The sequence below is a fragment of the Periophthalmus magnuspinnatus genome, chromosome 19, assembly GCF_009829125.3.
Source record: "Periophthalmus magnuspinnatus isolate fPerMag1 chromosome 19, fPerMag1.2.pri, whole genome shotgun sequence".
Taxonomy (NCBI): domain Eukaryota; kingdom Metazoa; phylum Chordata; class Actinopteri; order Gobiiformes; family Gobiidae; genus Periophthalmus; species Periophthalmus magnuspinnatus.
Window position 1 is genome coordinate 17,053,930 of NC_047144.1, and position 14,652 is coordinate 17,068,581.

Here is a 14,652-nt window from a genome sequence, read left to right on the forward strand (position 1 = left end):
TAATGGTATATCCATTTACGACCGTGTACGGGCAGTATGTAAATAGGACCAGTCTTATATAGATAGTACCTTTCTTGGGGTATAAGTACTGGACGGCTCCTTTGTAATGTAACTCACTAACACTCACACACAGACTCATACGCATGTGTCTGCTGTTCAACTCTCTACCTGGTCTGCAATCTCTTCCTTCACAATTACATCATCAGGGGTCATGTAGATCGGGTTAATACGAACATTTAAAGACCAAAATGACGAGTCTGACAGCAACAGTTACAGAGAGAGGGGCCACAGTTTTTCAATAGAAAGTGAATTGGAGCCAGAGCCGATGGAGCAGGAAGCGCACACATGATCACTTCCCGTTTGGAACGCGACGGCTAGCAGGTTAGCTATGTCCATTTATATATACAGTCTACGGATATAACTCATTATACACTTTCATTTCGGATTATAACTAATATTTACTAAGAAAGTTACGCATTTCTTTCAGTATCACAACTATTCAAATGTGCTGTGGTTTGGCCTGTGTTCTGTATCTGCAGGAGTCTAGTCTGGGACCCTGAGGCGATGGCGTCCGATCACACCATCAGCGTACATCTACTCCCGTGCTCTTGCTTTTAGCGCTGTTAGCCATAAAACTCCCATTGGGTTCACAGCATCGCCATAGAGCCGTATATCTCCACTTTAATGAGAGCCAGGGCCGACATTAGGATGCAAACGGACACATAGAGGCTCAAACAACAGGACGCAGCGTGGAGAGAACGGAGGAGCCACGAATGATAAATATATTGTGCCAGGAGAGTGATATGAACTTAAACATGTTCTTTAAATCAGTCCTATTGTGCTTGTGTCTCTATAGTTCTCATCTCTGACACCTGTGGATCATTATGTTATAATTTACACATTTTAAATCACAATATTCAGCTAAAACGACGTAAGAAACTGGTGACTTTCGTGTTACAAAACTGCGGTGTCTGATGGGACCTGACGTCGCCGTAAACGTCATCAAAACAAGTCGCTGCATGCTGTTGGCGCCCCCTATGGATAGCTGCACATCACACTAGCGAGCAGCACGTTTTTAAAAATTTGTACCAAAGTGACTGCACAACGCTGCCAAATCCTACGAGTATCACCGATTAAGAAAATAAAACTGGAGAAGGAAGTGCGTACGTCACAATGGGCGTGTCCAGGTGGAGGTGAAAACGGGGGTAGATCGACAAAATGGCGTCTTGAAAATAGTCGATTAAAGATTATTCAAACATGAATCACTCCAAATACAACTTCAGAGGCTCAATGAGAAGAAACGACTAGAAGATGATTAAAGATCTGAACAGTTTGTAGAACAGGTCTAATGGAGTAACTTGAACACATCACAGAAGGTATTGACATGAGACTATAAACTGAGGAAATTGTTTAGAAACTGACTAAAACTGAACTGAAATAGAATTAAAAATGAGCAAAATACCAAAGTAACAGCATTATAACTCAGCTCAAAGCTCACAAGAGTCCAATCTGCGAAGTCCTGGTTTGGTTCTGGTTTGGTTCTGGTTTGAGCTCAGTTTAACCCTGATGTAGACTGGTGTAGTCTTGATTTAGTCTTGGTTTAGTCCCGGTTCAGTTCCGGTTTAGTCCTGGTTTAGTCCTGGTTTAGTCCTGGTTTAGTCCTGGTTTGGTCCTGGTTTAGGCCTGGATTATTCCTGGATTATTCCTGGTTTAGTTCTAGTTTATTCTGGTTTAGTTCTGGTTTAGTTCTGGTTTAGTTCTAGTTTATTCTGGTTTAGTTCTGGTTTAGTTCTAGTTTATTCTGGTTTAGTTCTAGTTTAGTTCTGGTTTAGTTCTGGTTTAGTTCTGAATGGGTGTGTGTGAAAGTGAATATAGATGTATTCATCATACTGGGGTTTATTGAAGTTAGGGTTTAAATTCAGATTAGTTAAATTTAGCTTCAGCTCCAGGATTTGAAAAAACGCTGATGTAAATTAATGTTAGTTTTAGGATGCTTTTATCAGCACATTTATAATTTGAAGGTTACTTAACACTGTCTAAAACTTGTCTGTCCATAAAAATCATTGTACAAAGTAACTGTTGAGTTATACTTACAGTTTCTGAGAGGATGACGGCCTCTGTGGGCTGCACGGGGACGTCTGCAGGCTTCAGCTCTTTGTCAAACACTTCCTGATGTTTGCTGTTCCTCTTCTCTTTCTTTTTGTCCTTTTTGTCCCTCTCAGGCTCCTCTCGGTCCAGTTTATCCGTAGACTTGGTGTGCTGTTTCTTCGGGAGGAGCGGCTCTAGTGCAAACCTATGGGATTAGAAGTGACAAGGACATAGACACTTATAGAGATTGTAAAGTGCAAGCGATGGTTTAAATGTGGTTGAGCCTCATGAAGCTTCCAGGGATTAAAAATAAATGACATTCTGGATGATATTACACCATAGATTTTTCTGTAAAAGTCAGAGATTACTGCAAATTAAAATGGTAGGGCTAAGAGATAAAATGCTAATTGAAATCGCTGTTTTAATGGTGAGAATTACAAAAAAATTAAAAGGATTAGGACAATTAATTACAACTAATTAAAATGTTGAATGGTCACGGTCACATTTTTATATAGAGATTTTATACCTTCAAGGCACTCAAAGCGCATTGCTAACCTGCTAGCTGCCACGTTCCAAATAGGAAGTGCTCGTGGGCGCACTTCCGGCTCCGGCTCACTTCATTTTACACTGAAAAACTGTGACTGCTTTTATTTTACTATTGTGTTCGTAAATCAAGATATGAATATTAATTACAGACAAATCAGGTGCCGTCTTACCCCGACGTCACTCCCGCTAGTGTTAGCAGCAGGTTTGATCTAGATTAGCTCTTTGGTTGCTATGATACACGTGATCAGAATTCCAAATATGGAACTCGGCTCATTTACCGGTCAATCTAGGTTCCTACCCTCACCTATGGTCATGAGCTTTGGGTAATGACCGAAAGGACAATATCGCGGATACAAGCGATTGAAATGGGTTTCCTCTGCCTCCGTCACACGGGAGGAGCTCGGAGTACAGACACTGCTCCTCAAGTCCTCTTAGGGTGGTGTTCAGGGCATGTCCCATCAGGAGGACGCCTCGGGGAAGACCCAGAACATGCTGGAGGAACTATGCCCCTTGGCTGGCATGGGAACGCTTTGGGGTCTCACCGGAGGAGTTGGAGGAAGTGTCTGGGCTGAGGGAAGTCTGGGAGTTCCTGCTTAGACTGCTGCCCCAGATAAGCGGAAGAAAATGGATGGATGGAAACCCGGCCCCAAATTGGCCCCTATAACTGCTCTAGCCTCGATGAGCTTTATTTGACAGGAGCTGAACACTGTGGGTGACGTCACACTCACTTAGTTCTTTATACAGTCTACGATTTTAACCAGTATCCCAAATATAATCTCAATCCCAACATCTGTCAGAAAAAATATATTTCAACTTTATTCAAAACTCCACTATAAAATGTTGAACAGGTTACCCGTCAGAGCCAGGCCTGGAGGGGGAGTTGTCGGAGGAGATGGAGGTGACGGAGGCCACAGACAGGGGGCGCTGTGATGAGGGCATGGTGAAGCAGCGCACCATAGAGTGAGGTCGGGACCCTCTCCGCCGCTCGTGCACTGGAGGCTGAGGAGAAGAAGACACATCATCAAAATTAAAGAGGAAGTATGGGGTTTGCATCAAGAGTGAGGGATGGATGGATGATTGGATGGATGGATAGATGGATAGATGAGATAGATGGATAGATGAGATAGATGATAGATGGATAGATGAGATAGATGATAGATGAGATAGATGGATAGATGAGATAGATGATAGATGGATAGATGAGATAGATGATAGATGAGATAGATGATAGATGATAGATCAGATAGCTGGATAGATGAGATAGATGGATAGATGATAGATGGATAGATGGATAGATGAGAGATGGACAGATGAGATAGATGGATAGATGAGATAGATGGATAGATGAGATAGATGGATAGATGAGATAGATGGATAGATGAGATAGCTGGATAGTTGAGATAGATGGATAGATGATAGATGAGATAGATGGATAGATGCGAGATGGATAGATGAGACAGAGGGACAGATGAGATAGATGGATAGATGAGATAGATGGATAGATGAGACAGATGGATAGATGATAGATGAGAGATAGATAGATGATAGATGAGATAGATGGATAGATGATAGATGGATAGATGAGATAGATGGATAGATGAGATAAGATGGATAGATGATAGATGAGAGATGGATAGATGAGATAGATGGATAGATGATAGATAGATGGATAGATGATAGATAAGATAGATGGATAGATATTTGTACATTTGTACTTTTGCCCCAGTACAGATTTACTGTTACGGGCTGATACGGGCTTAAATCTCCAGCACATAGACTTTTCATATAAATGGACATAGCTAAGTGTGGTGCTCAGCGCCCTCTCCGTGCTAAACCAGTGGTATGGGCCGGAAGGGGTGTTTCCTTCAACAGTCTCGCTCCAGATTGGGTCACTATGATACTGGTGGTCGGAATTCCAAATAAGGAAATCAGCTCCAAATTGGCCCCTATAACTGCTTTAGCCTCGATGAGCTTCATTTGACTGGAGCCCAACGCTGTGGGTGACGTCACACTCACTTAGTCCACTTCTTTATACAGTCTATGCTCCAGGAGGGGCCGATATTTTGTTTGGCCAAGCAACTGCCTAAATATGCATAAATAATATATGTATGGAGCTTCATTTAAACACTTTAGTCCAAAGAGAGCTACAAAACGGCTCTCTTATACAGTTTATAGTAAAACAAATTCAAGGATGAGTTTACACTAAATTCAACTGAAATCATTTGGGGAAATTTTCTAAATCGGCCTCACATATCAGCTCAAAAATATTGTTCTTATCTGGATTCTAAATAATTGTGTCGGCCACGAGGAAAAAAACCCAAAAACGTATCATTCAATCTCTAATATTGCTCATCTACTGTATATTGATAAGCAGGAGTGAGGTCAAAATAAATCTGCTGTGTACTGTCTGCATCTAGTTATGAAGCATGCTATTCAATCAGGAGGTGTGTGGTAGCATGCCAGTTGTTGTTGATGTTGTGAAAAGTGGTTATAAGTTTGGAACTGTTTCAAATGTAGTACTTCTGTTTTTCATTGGACACTTTTTAATATGTAAAATGTTTGTACAAAGCTTTTTCCTTGGATTACATGGATTTCACAATCAGTCCCTTAAAATGAAGCTAATCTCTCCATATCACCCACCACGAAATGCTCTGTTCCACCTTGTGATGTCATCAAGTGATAGTTTTCAAGTTAACAGCTCCTTTTACCTTTAGTTCAGTTCAGATTGGCAATTTCAGGTCTGAAATGATCCAGATGATTCTAGTGAAGGTGTGTGGAGTTTAACAACACAGTGGAGCACTTCCTGTATTACCACTTAATGACATCACAAGGTGGAACAGAGTGTTTTCAGTCTGAGAGAAGAACTCAGCCTAAATTTGCAGGGTTTGTTTGTGATGAGAAAACAACATTAGAACAGATATCAGAGAATAGTGTAATATTGGAACTTTAAAACTAAAAAACTCTCATATTTTTATTCTACGATTTATTTGACAAAGAAAGTACCAGGAGATAAAAGGTCATAACTTTGACAAATGTATTCTGGTGCATTAAAAGTGTTTTTGAGTAGAGAATGAAGCTCTGACACGGCTGATAGGAAAAACCTTATTAGACTCAGAGTGATTAGCTTTTCTCTGGACTGAAAGGTGACCACAGCTCCCCTTTAAATGACACTGTGGTCCTCTTCCACAGCGGGACGGAGAGGAGGACACGGGGGAGCAACTAGTAAACTGGTGAGGGGGGTAGAGGAGGGAGGGAGGATAGAGGAGGGCAGATAGAGGAGGCAGGGAGAGGAGGGAGAGCAGAGGAGGGAGGACAGAAGAGGGAGGGCAGAGGACGTAGGGAGAGGAGGGAGAGGGTGGGCAGGGGAGAAAAAGAGAGAGGACAGAGGAGGGAGGACAGGGGAGAGAGGGAGACCGGGGGAGGGAGGGGACAGAGGAGAGAGGAGGGAGGATAGAGGAGGGAGGGGGGGCAGAGGAGAGAGGATAGAGGAGGAGCAGGGAGGATAGAGGAGGAGGAGGGGGGGCAGAGGAGGGAACATAGCCAGAGGAGGGAGAGAAGACAGGAGGGAGGACATAAGAGGGAGGACCAAGTAGGGAAGAGGAAGAGGAGGGCAGGGGAGGGAGGACAGAGCAAGGTAGGGCAGAGGACGGCGGGAGAGGAGGGAAAGAAGGCAGAGGATGGAGAAAGGACAGAGGAGGGAGGACAGAAGAGGGAGAACTGAGGGGGGAAGATAGAGGAGGTAGGGCAGAGTTGGAGTTGGTTGGAGTTGGGGGAAAGGGGGGCAGAGGAGGAAGGGACACCAGAGGAGGGAAAGGAGCAAAGGAGTGAAGAGGAGGGAGGGCAGAAGAGAGAGCAGAGGAGGGAGGGGGGACAGAGGAGGGAGGACAGAGGTGGAGGAAGAGGGTGGCAGAGGAGAAAAAGAGAGGAAAGAGGAGGGAGGGAGGCCAGGGGAGGGAGGATAGAGGAGGAAGGGGGCAGAGGAGAAAGGGAGGACATAGGAGGGAGGGGGACAGATGGACTTTACATGTCCCTGCCACCATCAGCGCTGCAGCAGAGTCCTGAACGCTGCCGTAAATAGATCTCCAAAAGTTACAAAAACATCAGACTGAAGTTGGACATATGGACAGTTCATACCAAAGTCTTGACGCCGTACTGTTTCTCCACCTTCTCCCGGAGCTGTCTGAAGCAGGCCTCCATCCGGTCGTGAAACGGTCGCAGCGCCTCCGTCACTTTGTCTCCATGGATACGCACTCCCTCGGCCAGGTGGGGGATCTACACAAATGTCATTAAAAGATTAGAGTTGTTTATAATTTGGCAAAAGCAAGATTATAAGGTTTAGGGACAATGACATTAAGATACAGAGAGTACAGAGAGTGATGGTGCAGAGGAGGAAGAGTGTGTATATGGTACAGAGGAAGGAGAGTGATGGTACAGAGGAGGGAGAGTGATGGTACAGAGGAGAAAGAATGTGTATATGGTACAGAGGACGAAGAGTTGTGGTAAAGAGGAAAGAGAGTGATGGTGCAGAGGAGAGAGAGTGATGGTACAGAGGAGGAATAGATGGTACAGAGGAGCGATAGAGGATATATGGTACAGAAGAAGAGTGAAAATTGGGTACAGAGGAGGGAGAGGGTGCATATGGTAGAGAGGAGAAATAATGATCGTACAGAGGAGGGATAGAGGATACACTGTATAGGAATAGTAAATATATGGTGCAGAGGATGGACAGTGGTACAGAGGAGGGACAGTGATTAGAGGAGGATATGTCTTATTTTAATTCACCATGATAACAACATATAAATAATTGTGTTGAATAAAACAAAATATCAGTTTGAATGAAATGGCAGGATTAAACCAAAATAATCAGAGCGGTGTTGCCATGGCGTCGATCCCACAGGCGCCCACACACTTCCAAACACACGAACAAAACAGCATGGTATATGTGTAATCCTAATGGGTATTTCTCCACCTATGACGCAGAGGAGGGCTCCGTGTTCCTCTTCACAATCTTCACGAGCAGAAAGTCCAAACAGCAACGAGAAAATGTGAACTTCAACTCAAAATATTCTGAGAAAACCTCGGAGCTGTCCATGGTGCTGGTCACAAAGTCACAGGGGACTCAAACGCTAAGACTACGCAGTGTTATGTAATCTTCAGGAATAGTAAAGTCATAGACTGTATATATAAGTGGACATAGCTAACCCGCTAGCCGCTGCGTTGCAAAAAGGAAGTGATTTTGGATGCGCTTCTGGCTCCAATTCACTTTCTATTGAAAAAACGTAGCCTCTCTCTCTGTAACTGCTGCTGTCAGACTCGTCATTTTGGTCTTAAAATGTTCGTATTAACCCGCTCTACATGATCCTGAGGTTTTTATTTCACTAGTGTGTCTGTACATCAAGATTCAAGAGAGAGGGTCCCCAGTTTTTCAATAGAAAGTGAATTGGAGCCAGAGTCGAAGGAGCCGGAAACACGCACATGATCACTTTTTATGCACATGCGGTGGCTAGCTGGTTAGCTATGTCCATTTAAATATACAGTCTATGAAGGAAATAGTTGTTACACAGTTAAAAGCTCAAAAAGTTAATTTAGCAAAGCACATTAGCAGCTAGCTTAAGCCTCACAACACAGACATTTTACAGTCTCTTTAAAGAACACCCGAGCATGAGGCATATGCTACAGCTTTCACTCACTCTGATCTCCTTAACCCTGTGTCCCATGAGGCTTTGCTGCTTTCTTCTGAGCCCCTCTGGTCCAGCTGCCCTCAATGCAAACCCATAACAACATCTGACACTACTGACGGATGAACTACAAGACCCATGATGCAACGCTGTGAAACTACAGGTCCATTCTGCTCAATATGTTTACAGCCTTTAGCTTCCTATAGTTTCCCAATGAGCCAGTGTGAAAGCATTCAGGGGGTCCTTGGATGTAGGATTTTTATATGAGTACGTAGATATTTTCAAGCTATACTTTTGTATTTAATTACTTTTATATAATAGATGTATTTCTGAGTATTTTAAACTACTTTTATACCTTTGACATAATATATAAAGGGCCCATATTACAGTATTTTCTTATCTCTGTTCTAATGTTTCCTCATCACAAACAGACCTGGAGTTGTGTTTTGTTTCATTCTCACATGATTTACATACAAACCCTGCATATTTAGGCTGAGTTCTTCTCTCAAACTGAAAACACTCTGTTCCACATTGTGATGTCATCAAGTGGTAATACAGGAAGTGCTCCAATGTGTTTTTAAACTCCACACTCCTTGAGTGATTTCAGCCCTGGTCCTCAATCTCTGTTGAACTAAAGGTAAAAGGAGCTGTTCACTTGAAAACTACAACTTCATGACATCACAATGTGGAACAGAGCGTTTTGAGCTTTGGAGATGTAGCAAAACACAACTCCAGGTCTGTTTTTGTGGAGGTAACAGCATTAGAACATGACTTAAAGCTTCAGAAGAGTCCATTTTGTGTAATATGGGACCTTTAAGTACTTCGTCTTGGTATTCCCCCTTTAATTTGCATAATCCCCTCCCTCCCTGTTCATTTGTACAAGTAAATGAACAGTTCTCACTCCTGTACATTACGTCTTATGATCCTTTAGGACGAGGCGGTGATGTAATCGATGCGTTGGCAGTTCTCGCTCTCGTTCTAATTAGGCTGATTTGCAGTGGACTGGCTCCTAACTCCAGGAAGAAACAAAGAAACAAAGTCCCAATTGTAATTATCTGCCAGACAATTAATTTGTGAATGAAATGTCGAGGTCGTGACAGCCCCAGTAGGGCGACCGCACACAGAACGAGCTCGTTATTTTTCAAGCGGCGGGGTTAAAATGAAAATGTGGGAATGCGGCAGACATCACTGACTAATGAAAGGACAGTGCCGTTACGTAAGCCATAGAAGAGAGACAACGTGAACACAACGCAAGGACAATGCATCAATCAGCCGTTAAGATACTGTATGTGTTTTCTAAATCCCATCGTTTGCTGAGTCACAACAACAGTTAATGCTCTAAATAACGATTTGCATGCTAATGAGGACAGAGGACTGGCCATTAAACAGACCCAAGCTGATCTGGATTACAAATGACTGAATCTCTGGTATAATTTATTCACTGCACAGGCCCAGATGTACTTAAAGGGCCTATATTACACAAAACTGTCTCTTGTAGCTTTAAGTCATGTTCTAATGCTGTTATCTCCTCAAAAACAGACCTGGAGTTGTGTTTTGCTTCATTCACACAGAATTCACATTAGAAAATAGAGTGATATGGGACCTTTAACAATTACAAATATTTCAAATGTGTTTTTTTCATTTATGACTTCTTCCTTCTCTTTTTTAAACCACTAGGACTGTGCTACTACCACGACTACTACTACTACTACTACTACTACTACTACTACTACTACTACTACTACTACTACTACGACTTCTAGTGCTGCTGCTACTACTGGTAAATGGTCAGATTTTTATATAGTACTTTTCAACCTTCAAGGAACCACTCATGTACAACAAAGCGCCACATGCTGTTGGCGCCCCCTATGGATAGCTGCACGTCACACTAGCGAGCAGCACTTTTTTTTTTTCATTTGTACAAAAACGACGACGCGACGCTGCCAAATCCTACGAGTATCACTGATTAAACTGATAAAACTGGAGAAGGAAGTGTGTACGTCACAGTGGGCGTGTTCAGGTGGAGGTGAAAACAGGGGTAGATCGACAAAATGGCGTCTTGAAAATAGTCGATTAAAGATTACTCAAACATGAATCACTCCAAATACAACTTCAGAGGCTCAATGAAAAGAAACAACTCCAACATTGTTAAAGATCTGAACAGAACAGTTTGTAGAATAGGTCTGCGTAAAGATTTGAGTAAAATTAACTTGTTTTCTTACTGCTAAAACTATCTTAAGCCTCCATCTTGTGTATAAACAAACATAGGTGTATTTACAGGGAGTAGTTTACAGCGACTCTCTGGTGTGTCAGAGGCTGGTTTCCAGGGGTTACGGCTGGTGGATGGGGGACGTCTGAGGGGCTCTCGGGGCTCGCCGCCTCTGCCTCCTCTTTGATTTGTTCACTGGTGCAGACTCTGGTTCATTCGTCTCATTTAGACTGAGGCAGGACAGAATTAACAAGTGCCCTGATGCTAGCTTGGGCGCTAACTGTAAGCTTAAAACAACATTGTGGAAGTAGCTTGTTTTGTGCATCCTTTGTTTGTCCTTTTTAATCAGCCAGACTTATTTGTTTGTATCGATTTTCGTTCGGGAATAATCTGGTGGCGTGGACACTTATTTTTAAGGTGAATTCGGTAAAATAAATGCTAAAGGTTAATCCTAATCCCACCCCAGAGTCTGTTTGGCTGTCCAGGTATGTGTGGCTAGAAACAGATAAGGTTAATTAGTAGAGAGCTGGGTATAGATGGATGTTGGTTTGGGACACGGGGCTTTGTTTCTCTGATTGGCTAGTATTTCTCGATCATTTCTCCTTTAAAGCTGCACTATGTAACTTTTCTGGGGAGTAAATCCCCTGCTTGTCTGTATAAAGAAGTGGACATCACCCGTAGCGCTTGGCTCCAGTCAAATGAAGCTCATCGAGGCTAGCTGTTACAGCGGACAATTTGGAGCGAGTTCCATATTAGGAATTCTGACTAAGAGTATCATAGCAACCAAAGAGCCAATCTTGAGCGAGACTGTTAAAGCTAACGCCCCTTCCCGCCTGCACCGCTGTTTTAACAAGGAGTGTGTGCTTAACAGCGCTGTCAATCAAACCTGTTGCCAAGGCTAGCGGGAGCTACCTTGGAGAAAAAATGTTTATATCTTGATTTACAGATACAATAGTGAAATAAAAACACCAGGATCATGTAGAGCGGGTTAATACAAACATTTTAAGACCAAAATATCGAGTCTGACAGCAGCAGTTACAGAGAGAGGGGACACAGTTTTTCAATAGAAAGTGAACTGGAAGTTGTCTGACTCTTTCTGCTGTTTACTTATTGTAGCACATAAGCTTTTTTAAAATATTGTAGATTTAAAATAGCTTACATGGTTTAAATCTGCTCTTTGTGCTTTTTGTGTCAGTGGCATAAATTAGTTTCAATATTATCGTTAATCTTCTATATTTACTTCAGCGATATATTAAAAATTTGGTATCGGGACAAGCCTACTCTGAAGTAACGACAGGACAACTTTGTATAAATAAAAATTCAAATATGATGAGACTTTCTGAGCCTTTCTAGCCAATAGTCTAGATCCAGGATATTTTTCTGTAATGGCTCATCCATTACAAAAATTAGCTTTACACTTCTAAATACACGAAAATACTAATTACTTGGACTTGCGATACCTGACTAATGATATTTGGGTGGTGATAAGCAAAACCCCGCCACTGCACAAGCTCTTTTCAAAATATATGCTGCTGTTGTTGTTGCCCCAAACAATTTAAAATAAAAATTAGCTCGCTGCAGTGGGGAAACAGATCCATTTTCTATTTTTAGGTCGGCATTCAGGGCTTGTTCTGCCTCGATATATTCCAAAACTTTAACGAGCCTATCAAAAATGTAATCCAGAAAGAAGAGATTTAGTTTGCAGCGATAAAACTGAAAAAAGAAACTGTTATGAAACACCAAGGTCAACAGCAGGAAGTAAGAGAGAGAGAAAGTAAACTCCAAAGCAACGAAGGCTTCCCCAGCTCAAAATATCCCAAAATATCTGTGCAGGTTCAGGGGAGATTCTGAGACGCAGAGCACAAAGTCGACCTATTTTACAACAACAGTGAAGAGGAGGGGAGAGAGTACTGCAGAGCCAATAATCTGTGTACGACACCTGAACTAGAGGGAGGAGAAGAAGAAGAAGAAGAAGAAGAGGAGGAGGAATGGAGTGAGACAGCAAAACTACAGCATCCTAAGTCTAACAGCCATAGACTGTATATATAAATGGACATAGCTAACCTGCTAGCCGCCACGTTCCAAATAGGAAGTGATGGGTGCACTTCCGGCTCCATCGACTCCAATTCACGTTCTATTGAAAAACTGTAGCTCCTCTCTCTGTAACTGCTGCTGTCAGACTCGTCATTTTGGTCTTAAAATGTTTGTATTAACCCGCTCTACATGATCCTGCATTTTTTTATTTCACTATTGTGTCAGTAAATCAAAATATGAACATTAATAACAGACAAATCAGGCGCCTTCTTTACCCAAAGTCGCTCTCATTAGCGTTAGCAACAGGTTTGATTGACAGTGTTGCTAAGCGCCTGCTCTGTGCGAAACCAGCGGTGCGGGAAGACACATTACCCTCATCAGCCTCGCTCTGGATTGGCTCTTTGGTTGCTATGATACTGGTGGTCGGAATTCCAAATATGGAAATCTGCTCCATATTCGCCGCTATAACTGCTCTGGCCTCGATGAGCTTCATTTGACTCGAGCCAAATGCTGTGGGTGACGTCACACTCACTTAATCCACTTCTTATACAGTCTGTGCTACTAACAAATGAAAACGGTGTTGGGTTTCTGAGCACTACTGCAATTAATTATCTCCACCAGGTCAGATCTATGAAGAGGCAAGCCTGTTCACAGAAAGCACGTTTTTCAAGGCGTTTTGAATATTAAATCACCTGTAATTGGATAAATGCAAAATAAGTTTAATGCCATAGTGTGGAATATTTCAGGTAGTGCGATAACATCGGTGCAGTTGAGAATCTGAAAATATCCGTAAACCGTGGAGATGTTCCATAGTGTGGCATTAAACCGGTCTATCTTTATTGGATAACTGGTGTTTGCATAGATGAAACATTGAAAACCTGTAACTCCATGATGGAAACAAGCAAGTGACCAAAAAAAGTTGTATAGCGCACCTTGAAAAAGTGTCTCAACACCTAAACTCCACCCACAACCACATTTTAAATAGAGCTGTTAAACTGGGCGGGGCCTGGAGGAGTAAAGAGGAGAGTGACAAAGGAGGAGAGGCGGGGTCTGGACATATGAGGGACAGTGTGATTGGTCTAACAGGCATCCACACTTCAAACTCCGCCCCCGCAGCCAGGGGTTTGTATCAGAAATACCTGGCTGTAATCAGGGCAGTCTTGCGTAATGTCACATAGTACTTGAAATTACAGCGTCAGCCACTCAACAAAGCAGCACACACTCAAGCTTTTGACCAGAAAGCCCAAAATTTACATCGTTTGCACTAAAATTGCCCAAAAGGGACTAGGAACAGTACACACTATGAAAACACCAGAGTTTAGTAGCAAAAAAAAAGTTGCTAAGTTTAGACGCTATTCATCCACAGCCTTATTTTTTCCCATTAGAAACCACAAGATCAGCTTCACAGCACAGTTCCCTTCAAGACAAGACAGAAAACACCGTCAGCTTTTCAAACCTCTACGGACGATAACAAAAGTACAACACTAGCTTTTAATAATCAAAGTTTGGCTCCTAAGCGCTCACTACGACGCGTTTAGCCTCATAATAAGTGGTCTAAACAAGCTAGCTAGCTGCGGCAGTAGTGGTGTGTGTTCTCTTGCTGTGTGAGCACTTTTCAGAGCCCTGTCCTGATCTCTGGCTCACTGCAAACTTCAGCAAATTATCTTCCCTCAGAGTTTCACAGGGATCTCAGGCTCCGCTCACCTGCTTCTATAAGTGATATTAGCCCGCCGGCGCTAACCTTTAAGGAGGATTTCTGCAGTTTGTAAAGGTGACAAGGCATCTGACAAATGCCCTGGAATAAAATGTACTCATACTGTTTAAAGTGAGGATATGGGCGACTTCGGGAGTCGGTTTAAAAGGATGAATATAATGTAATGGGATGTAATGGAAGAATTGAAAATGATGGAGTACAGAGCCAGTGTGTTAGACCATAGACTGTAGATATAAATGGACGTCGCTAACCCGCTAGCCGCCATGTTTCAAAGAGAAGTGAGCATGGACGCACTTCTGGCTCCATCAACTCTGACGTTCACTTTATATTAAAAACTGTGGCCCCTCTCTCTGTAACTGCGGTTGTCAGACTCATAATTTTAG

General features: G+C 42.6%; 1 protein-coding gene across 1 annotated transcript in view; it reads right to left on the bottom strand.

The window, feature by feature from the left end:
* Positions 1–14,652, bottom strand: part of dock1 (dedicator of cytokinesis 1) — a 361,518-nt gene that overhangs the window by 10,213 nt on the left and 336,653 nt on the right. Inside the window, exons 46-48 of the mRNA XM_033984239.2 lie at positions 6,769–6,906; positions 3,488–3,633; positions 2,095–2,293 (exon numbers count right to left, since the gene is read on the bottom strand). Of these exons, the coding sequence (XP_033840130.1) occupies positions 2,095–2,293; positions 3,488–3,633; positions 6,769–6,906 (483 nt within the window). The remainder of the gene's footprint in view (positions 1–2,094; positions 2,294–3,487; positions 3,634–6,768; positions 6,907–14,652) is intronic.